The 10,165-nt window shown below is 42.2% G+C and overlaps 1 protein-coding gene across 1 annotated transcript; it reads right to left on the bottom strand.

Moving 5' to 3' along the window:
- Window positions 1-1,686: 1,686 nt before the first annotated feature.
- Window positions 1,687-9,005, bottom strand: fem1c (fem-1 homolog c). The gene is made up of 2 exons (XM_072281411.1): window positions 8,065-9,005; window positions 1,687-4,398 (listed from the first exon to the last, which is right to left on the bottom strand). Exons 1-2 carry the CDS (start codon window positions 8,606-8,608, stop codon window positions 3,089-3,091), a joined length of 1,854 nt encoding a protein of 617 aa, XP_072137512.1. The 5' UTR covers window positions 8,609-9,005; the 3' UTR covers window positions 1,687-3,088.
- Between the last annotated feature and the right edge of the window lie 1,160 nt (window positions 9,006-10,165).

Consider the following 10,165-nt stretch of genomic DNA (forward strand, 5'->3'; position numbering starts at 1 on the left):
TCCCCCTCGTACTCCATCCATTATTTATTTTTATACACACATTCTTTCTCTCACTCCCCTTTTTCTCCCTCTGTCTATACCCCTTGCCCATCCTCTGGGTTTCCTCCCCCTTGTCTTTCTCCCCGGACCTCCTGTCCCATGATCCTCTCATAGCCCCTTTGCCAATCACCTGTCGAGCTCTTGGCTCCATCCCTCCCCCTCCTGTCTTCTCCTATCATTTTGGATCTCCCCCTCCCCCCTTAAATCTCTTACTAACTCTTCCTTCAGTTAGTCCTGACGAAGGGTCTCGGCCTGAAATGTCGACTGTACCTCTTCCTAGTAAAGACACCATCTTAATTATGGTACGCAACAGTCAACAACTTAACATATTACCTTTCACACCACTGAAGAGAAAATTTTAAAGCATCAGTTTGCACAAAACAGCAAATCCAGTAGCTACTTGCCATGTTATGATGAGTTAATTGAGGGGGAAAGCTGTTTATTAGGATATAATCTATTTCAAAGCAAAAAAGATAAACATCTAGCTGATGACCAAGCTCTTGCTGAACCATTTTATCAGAACCAAAAGAGATATTAGGAGAATTAACACTCAAGATGAAAATTACTCTTTGGATAGGACTATGAAAGATCGAACTAGCTCCCAAAACCTCCCATCATCAATCGCTTGAAGACAGTAGCGCAAGATTGCATATAAAGGAAATTTAACACAATGCACATTTGTATGCTCTAAATTTTCACACCAATTTATAGAAATTTTATTTTTATTTAGAGATACAGCACAGTAACAGGCCCTTCCAGCCCAACCAGCCTACTAACCCGTATGTCTTTGGAATGTGGGAGGAAAGCAAAGGACCCAGAGGAACCCCACGCAGCCAAGGGAAAAACATACAAACTCCTTACACTTACAGGTAGCAGCTTGACAAATACAAATAATACTAATAATTTAGCATGTACTATGCAGTTTTAGTTGTAAATTGAGCAAAAACAGTTGGGCAACAGTTTTGTAAATGTGTTTCAATGGAAAAGTGTGTCTTTAAGGTTTAAGGTGCAAGTGCATTGCAATAAATACAACCTTCTAGCAAAATTTCCTGTTCTACTATACTTACAAAATCTGATGTGAAAGCATGCAAGAATTGGTTTCAGAACCAAGACCTTGATATCCCAAGGCACTGCTAAAAACCATTAAGAAAAAAGTGCATAGAAGATGACAGTTAAAACAATGTTGCTCTCAGAGGAATTTTGCAAGTCTGGGAAGAAGATAGCGTGCAAAAATACAGCAAAATTTAACAAGATTAAGACAATATAGATCAGCAGGTCATACAGAAGCAATACAAAAATGATAACCTTGAAATTCAACACAACCCATAAAAATTGACCCTTAATGAAAAGGCCTCAATACTGAATACCCCATAAAGCCACACAAAACCAATAGTTTTGACAATGATAGTTGCCAAGACTCTTCTCAGTCATCTGTTTCAAATAGAAGTTTGATCATTAATAATGTTAGAAGCTAACCTTAAGAATAGTAATCAGTGCATCTGGAGAAAATTCAATAAAATATCAAAGGTGTACCCAACACAGGGCTTGGTTTGAAAAAAGGGTCTAGGTTAGTGACCACAGAAACTGATAAAGATGATGCATTCAACCAAAGCAAATTATGGAGAAAAATAAAGTAACATTTATGAGTTATGTTTGAATTACATAAAGTTTATTTCAGCACAGAGCTGAGATAAGTGAAGAACTCAGAGCTCCAGAGTGCCAATACCCGTCCTTAGTTTAGGGAAGCTTCACATAAACCAAAGCGCTGAAATCAACAAATGTACACAATTTTCCCCCACTTGTACTGAATATCTTATTGTTAATCAATACAAGTAAATGAATTCCAGTTGTGTTCAAGACATCTATAGATTAAATGATGCTACTAGTAAATCAAAACAGCAATACTTTAAATCTCTGCACCCCCAGACATCAGCTGGCTAAACAATTTGACACTAGCATAGGCAAGTGCAGAGTTTTGCATTTTATTGTGAATGCTTTATTTAAGACATACGTGGCCAATGTGCCATTCTTATTTCTCAGTAAAGTGCAGAAATACAGTAACTATCTGAATCCAACAACTTTCAGAAAAGTAATCCTTCCTGTTTGACAGTAAAGTGGATGCTGCTTATCAGACAAATTTCTGATGCAGAGGTGGCAATTATAAATACCCTACGGGAGTCAAGCTGACTTCAAACTAAAGAAAATAAATTTTAAGCTTCCCGTAAAAAGCCATCAAAAGAGCTGGATCTTAAGATGGGGATGCATTAACTTGAGTTGCAGACTCCTTTGATGGCAGCTTATACCCCCCTTGATAATAGACATTTTAAAAAGTCAAATGCAGCAATTTAAGGGTGAAAGCCCTATTTATATACAAAGAGCCCCTAGGTACTTCCAACAGCAAAGTGTCTGAAATGCCTTAAGCAGTTTGATTTAATAAAAAACTTTTTAAACTAAGTGAACACACACTACGAGCATGAGAAATATATCCAACATCCAATCAAGTTCCAGGTTCTGCATAGTGGTGTGTTAACAGAGCAGTCATTTCTCCAAGTCACTCCACTGGAAACTTAAAAGCACTTAAGGTATTAACAATGTTAAATCCAGCTGCGACAGTCTGCAGAACAAAATGGTCCACAATATGCAGTATCACAACAAAATGACAAACCTGATTTTGTTCTAAGAAACTGAACATTGCATAACACACCAGTAGAGATATTTATAACGACAGGTTGAAAGTACAATTCCACTAGTATAACAAAGTTTAGAGGTTGTTAAAACTGCAAACTAGTCAATCCAAAGTATAACCAAATGCAAAGCAGCATACATTTTCATCTATTAAAATACTGATGAACAGATACAATATACTTTCCATACATGCATTATCACGGTGCATGAACTGGGTGCAAGGTGACCAAGGCAGCAAAAATAACATGCAGCCATAATTCACTAAAAGCTGCTGAATCCATTCAACATCCTTTAGCATACAGATGAACTAAAGCACGTGACTAATTCCTTACAAATATTTACAGACTTCCAAATATTGTTCAAATCATCTGTGAAGTAAAATGAAAGCCTCTAGTTTTTCTGGAATCTGTCCTTCATAAACTAATCGGTATTTTACTATGGCACGGGCAGCAAGACATTGCAAAGTTGTGTGGTTGATTGGCTGGATCAAGTTTTTCCCCACTTCCTTCTCATTCAGTAAATCACAGGCTGTCTGCTTATGGCAGTTTGTGGTATCGAAGTGTGCACCTGCTTTAATGAGAAGATTCATGATTTCCCGGTGATTGTTATGTGCTGCAATGTGCAGTGGACTGTTGTTTTCAAAGTCCCTTGCATTGAAATCTGCTCCACACTCCAGCAACATGGCAGTCACCTGCAGAGATGGAAACTTACAAACGGGGTAACGACCCACAGAAGTAGTATCTTTATCAACGGCCAGATGAAGGGGTGAAAACCCAGTCTTTCCTCGAGAGTTCAGTTTTAGAAATCTGTAGATAGTTTGCCGCTTGAGATATTCTTGTTCAGAGGTACATTTCACCTTCTCTAACAAACAGATTAGATGCAAGATTATTGACAGGGCTTTGCTCAACTGGGTCAAGTCAGACAGGGCTTGCTCCTGCTTCATGGCTCTGTCTATTTCAAAGACACTTTTGCTCAATATCCCCATCAAATCATTAAAGGATACCGAGGTTCCCAAGACTCCTTTTGTCCGGTCTTGCAGCATAAAAGAAAAAAGCTCAGCGAAAGACAGCAAACTGCTTGCTGTCATTGGACTCAGAGGGTCAAGATTATTCTGTTGCATATCCAATGCATACTTCCACAAGTTGATGCACCGCTCAAAATTGCCAGAATCAGCATAGACAGCACCTCTGTATCTTATGTAGTAAGATGTATCTGGATGTGAAGGACCCAGTATTCTTTCTCTGATTAACAATGCCTGCATTCTCATTTCATCCGGATCAGCAATCAATGCTTCCAGCTCTTCTACTGACATCACTTCTTTGGCATAATCATAAGCCATTATCAACTGCTGGGGCTCTGGTTTAGCAAGGATATTAGCCCCATCACTGTATCGCATGTCCATGGCTTTCTTCCAGTATTTCATCGCTCCTAACAAATCTCTCTTCTTGTCCACAAATGTGGCTCCTAGAAGCTCCAGGGCATCAATGCGTTCAGTTTTACTTGTTTGCGGGTGCTGGGTTAGAAAGTCCACAATGTTGGTATGACCAGTTACACTGGCAGAGAGTAGTGGAGTCATCCCATAACCATCCTTCTCCATTCTGGCTTCATACTTAAGCAACATCTTCATGATTTCCAGGCTCCCAGACTCAGCACAGTCATGCAAAGCTGTATTCCCTTTTTAAAAAAAAAAAGAAAAATAGAAGTCAAATTCACTGGATTTTGCTGTTAACACGCAAAAGTAAAAATGGAGTTTGAAAATGACACTTTCTATTTGAAACAGAATTGAAGAATATAGCATTTTAAAATAAGTGAGAGCCACCTTGCACCTGGATTTTAACAAATGTGAGCAATCAAGTAAATCAACCCAAGGGTTAATACAATTCACTTTAGCACACACAGTTGATGAAAGCCTTGTATAGAGGAAAAATGAAGACCACAATGCTGTTGATTTTATAAAACTTACAGAAACAAATAACATGGCCTCCAGCAGATTAAGCTTGATACAAGGCTCTACCATTCCTACCACTTCCCCCTGAAAGCTTATCCATTCATCTTCTCCTGATTTCTCAATGCTTCCAAGTTCATTCCTCCAAACTTCCCACATGGTAACAAGTTGCACATTCTCAACAAGGAACTAAATTTACTCTTTTGGAAGACATGCAAGATATCCAAACAAGCTAACTAAATTCATTACAAAGATTTCATAAAAACGTTGCTCAACATTCATAGGATCCTACAATTCAATGTCTCCCCCAGCCCCTGAGTATTAATAAAGAATGCAACTTCAACCACCTAAGCTGTCAATAATGAATTTTTGTTGCATGTCCATGACTGCCAAGAAATGGACTGCAAAGCTTGTACACAAATCTCATAGCTGAACCAAAATTCCACAAGATAAATTTATTTTTTTCTACTGAACCAGTGAAACAATGCTTTGATTTTAGAAGTCAGGGCTTTAGAGTTGCATGCATTTCACTGGTGCTTGTAACAGGAATTCCATAATTATAATCCAATTACCTCAATGTGTGTCTTCACTATGAGTGTATTTTATTTGTTTCTATTATATAGTAAATGCACACTTTTAGCATATTGTCAAATCCCAACTTGCGTAAAACTCAGCTGCACGGGTTCAGGATTAGCTTACCCACAGAAGGCAGAGGGAGGTAGCTGAGAGTGCATTCTGCCTGGAGATCTGACGAGTGGTGTTCCACGGGGATCTCTTCTGGGACCCCTGCTCTTTGCTATCTTTATAAATGACTTCGATGAGGAAGTGAAAAAGTGGGTTTCTAAGTTTGCAGATGTCTTAGTTGGTGGTGTTGTGGTCAGTGTAGAAGATTGTCATAGGTCACAAGACTTTAACAGGAATGTAGAGCTGGGCTGAGAAGTGACAGATGGAATCCAATCCAGAAAAGTGTGAAATGTTACAATTCGGAAGGTCACACTTGAAGGCAGAGTACAAAGTCAGAGGCAGGATTCTTAACAGTGTGGAAGAACAAGGGATCTTGGAGTACATGTCCATAGATTCCACAAAGTTAATAAGGTGGTTAAGAAGGCATATAGTGTGTTGGACTTCATTAGTTGGGCAAATGAGCTCAAGAACCACAAGGTAACATTGCAGCCCTGTAAAACTCTGATCCGACCACACTTGGAATATTGTGTTCAGTTCCGGTCACCTAAGTACACGGATGTGGAAGCTTTACAGAAGGTGCAGAGGAAATTTATCAGGAATCTGACTAGAATAGGGAGCATGTCTTAATGAGGAAAGGTTGAGTGATCTAGGGCTTTTCTCTTTGGAGCAGAAGATGAGAGATGACTTGATACAGATGTACAAGAGTCACAGATAGGTGGACAGCTAGCTCCTTTTCCCCAGGGTAGCAATAGCCAATAAAAGAGCATAATTTTAAGGAGATTGGAAGAATATGGGGGTGGGGCATGTCAGAGTTGGAAGACACCCACACACGAAGTGGTAATTACATGAAACGTTGCCAGTGGTAGTGATAAAGGCAGATACATTATGGACATTTAAGGGATTTAGATGAATGAAAGAAAAATGGAGGACTATGTGGGAGGGAAGGGTTAGATTGATCTGAGTAGGTTTAAAGGTCAGTACAACATCATGGCCCAAAAGGCCTGTACTGTGCTGTCATGCTCTACATTCTATGTACTCATTCCAAGTTGTCCTTTCCACCATCTTGAGCAAATGTAGTAGTTTTGGCAAGTTTTTGAATTCTAATGTACAGTGCCTTTTTTTTGTTTCACTACAACTGCCAACAGGCAAATTAAACAGATTAATTTAACTGATTAATTCAAATGGCTTTTTAACTACATTAGATTTCAAATCCTATTTACTGCGATGGCCTCAGTGGGGATATCACATATTAGGAGAGAAATATCTGCTACAGCATAAACAACACTTAAAACATACAGAAATCCCTACACTCAATTGTAATGCTCATACCAAGTTTAATGCCACAACAGAGAGCAATCAAACCTGGGGTATTCCTACTTCACGGGGTTTAACCACTTCTCATGGAAGAGCAAGAAAATTAATAATTGATACTTTCTCATAAATGTCACCAACATTACCTGTACCTGTGTAATTAAAAGACTTTGAGACATGCATTTTCACTGAGGCTTGAACAAATATTTGAATACACCTTTAACAAGTAGTTTCACACAGCTTTCTTATGCCCTACTCTGAAAGTGAAGTTTCATAGATTATCTGGAATTACCTACATTTGGCACTTGAAGGAAAAGACTCTCCATTAAAGGTGTGCTACAGATGTTCACTTTGTGATACTCATGTCCCAATTCAAAACCTGTGTTTTAAACCCAAATGAAGAGTCAAAATGTGGAAGTGCCCACCCCCCCATAAAGGAACCACATGTGGTGACAGAAACTTTATCCAGAGCAACTATAAACAATTTTGAAAATTTGCACAATGACATTGACAAATCACACTGTTCAAGCACTGGAGAATTTTAATACAAAGTCTATAATGAACCATGTTTATGTACATAAACTGCCATACTGAGTAGAGAAACTGCTCCTAGTTAAGCTCAAACTCCTGCCATGGAAGATGACAAAACAATATTGTGATGTTTGAAATACACTCTGCTTTCCTGATTCACTGGCATTCCAATTTTTTTTTAACTGAGGTGAGGGGTATGGAAAACATTTCTTCCATCAGCAATGTAATATCTGTATACACTACAGTGGCACTTTTAGTCCCCCAAGATGAAAGCTAAAAGGAAAATGTGGGAACTTGAAATAATAAGAAAGATAGCAAACATTCAGCCATAATTATGTTGCCAACCTACGAAGTACTACTCAAGTATTAAAAAGTAACTGGAAAATCTCGAGGCATTGGAAATTCCTAAATAAAAAGAGCTGAAGATCTCGGCAATCTTTGAAAGCTACTTAAGGGAAGGCAACCTAAGCTATAACAACACAAACCAAATTTGGAACTGAAATGACCTACTACTTTTCAAGACGACAATTCTATAAACACAATTAAACCTTACTTAAAATTGCGGTTTCTTGAGAAATCGTTTAAACATTGGATAAACGGCGAGACGAGAGAAAAAATAAATGTGATTTTTTTTTGTAAAATTTCGACCACAAGCGGAAAATCCCACTTTACGTAGTTTCGTTACCCCTTTGTATTTAGAGAAACAGTGTAAAACATGCAAAGATTCGGCTCGAACAGCATTCCTTGTATGGGCGGCAGATGGAGATAGGGCCGCAGTGGGAGGGGAGAGGAGAGGGATTTGGGAGAGAAAGGGGAGGGGAGGGGAAAGTAGGGTAGGGGAGGGCTACGGCCTGTCTTCTCGTCGGTACCTTTGACGCTTTTCCTATTGACATCGGCCCCCTTCTCCAGCAGGTACTTGGCGATGTCGCGGTGGCCCTTGTAGCAGGAGATCATGAGACAGGTGTGTCCGTGCCGGTTTGCCACCTCCATGTCGGCGTCATGCTCGATCAGATACTTCACGATATCCAGGTGCCCGTCGAAGCAGGCAGCCCTGAGCGGCGTCGAATTGGTCAGGGTGGTGTTGTTGACCGACGCGCCGTGCTCCAGCAGCGACTTCACCACCGGTAAGTGGCCGGCGGCCGAGGCGGCCCACAGCGGCGGCGCCCCTTCGATCGTCTCGCCGTCGAAGTTGACGGAGCCGCCGAGCTCCACGTCGGCGCCGCACTCCTCCAGCAGGTAAACCACCACGTCCAAGTGGCCGTAACGGGCCGCCATCAGGAGCGCGGTGGCGCCGTTGGTCTTCTCGGCCGCCAACACCGACACCTCGTCGGGGCTCTTGGCCGTCAGCAGCTTCTGCAGCAGCCGCAGCTTGCCGTCGCGGGCCGCATTGAACACCGCCGTCTTGAAGTCCATGGTGACTCGCTCCGCTGCCGAGCCTCGGCCTGGCCTCCGAGCGAGCGCCCGCCTCAGCCGCGAACTCGCGGTCCTGGCGCCCGATCCTTCACCCTCCCGACCGCCGCCTTCCTCCCGGCTCCGGCCGGCGCCTCACTCGCCGCAACTTTCTCCTCGAGTTTCACTTCTCACTCCCTCCCCGTCGGCCGGCTCATTGTAGCTCAGGAAGGGCGGAACGAGTCGCTTCTGGCTTGTTTCTGGTAGTTTTGTTCAATTCCCCCTCCGCCTCACTCACTCACTCCAAACGCCCAGCCCAGCCCGCCCGGGACGCTTTCGGAGGCGCAAAGTGAGTTCCCAGCCGAGAGAGGCGAACGCCCAGCCTGTCAGGCGAACTTTATGAGCGGAAGTTGAACCGCTGCCTGATTGAAAAGCGGTGTGGCCAATGACTGAGGGCCCCGGCGAACGCGGCCTATTAATGACGGGGAGAGATCCGGTTTCCATGGTGTTCAGGAGCGAATCAGCAAACGGGGGCGGGGCGCTGGCGGCAAAGTCCTTGAAAGCGTCGGCTTTTGGAAGTGATGACATTGAGCTCCACCTAGCGTACCGCTCCGAGACAAAGACGGGATCGATTCTCACCAAACTTTTTAAAACTTTGTCCTGATGGAGTGTCTTGGCCTGCAACGTCGACTCTTTATTCTCCATAGAACATGCCGAGTTCCTCCAGCATTTTTTTGTGTGTTGCCCAAGATTCCTACAGAATCGTCTTCCCCTGAAATTGCTTCTCATGACGCCCCGTCTAAATGTCATTTCCTCGGAGTCAGCTGGCAACAAGTGTAAAAGTTTCCATCTGTTTTAACAAGCTTTCTTAAACCCCTGATGCATCTCTAAGCACGTGATCATGATGAATTGTCCCCTGACATCTGAAGGTTTCACATCCATCTGCCGGGTTTCTCATTTACCTAATATGGAATATATATTTTCTGTAACGTAGAGGTATTTATAAAATGCGCAGGCAGTGGCCGCTGCAGAGAGCACTTGGAGTAACTCCCTAACCCCGACATTAATGTATGTGACGTGTACCCGCAGCAAGTTATCAGGTTCGTGTCTCACCGCCCCATATCGGCAAGACAAAGAGGCCACAAAGATACTGTAAACTCAGACAGCAGCTCTTGAAAAAAGAACCAGAGTTAATGTACAAACAGAAACATAGAAAATAGGTGCAGGCGTAGGCCATTCGGCCCTTCGAACCTGCACCGCCATTCAGTATGATCATGGCTGATCATCCAACTCAGAACTCCGTACCAGCCTTCTGTCCCAGGCGACCTACATCACACAGTACGTATAATTCACACACAACACAAAGTAATATTACCACAAATAATAAGGTAAAATTATGATACAAGTTAAAAAAGTAAAGAGTATAACACTAATGGTGTTTCATACATGATGAGAACTGGTTGGTGGCAAGATATCTGGTGTGAAATTTGAAGCAGGGAGGTGAATGGTAGAAGAGGTAGAGGGGCTGGAGAAGAAGGGATCTGATGGGGAGGAGAATGGACCTTGGGAGAAACGGAAGGA

This window comes from Mobula birostris, chromosome 17 (genome assembly GCF_030028105.1).
Source record: "Mobula birostris isolate sMobBir1 chromosome 17, sMobBir1.hap1, whole genome shotgun sequence".
NCBI classification, from domain to species: Eukaryota; Metazoa; Chordata; class Chondrichthyes; order Myliobatiformes; family Myliobatidae; genus Mobula; species Mobula birostris.

What these genes read in the sequence shown, in the direction of transcription:
- fem1c (XM_072281411.1), bottom strand. Translation starts at nt 8,608, where the DNA reads ATGGACTTCAAGACGGCGGTGTTCAATGCGGCCCGCGACGGCAAGCTG. An exon ending in CAATAGGAAAAGCGTCAAAG is followed by an intron (nt 4,399 to 8,064) that starts GTACCGACGAGA and finishes TTTTTTAAAAAG; the next exon opens with GGAATACAGCTTTGCATGAC.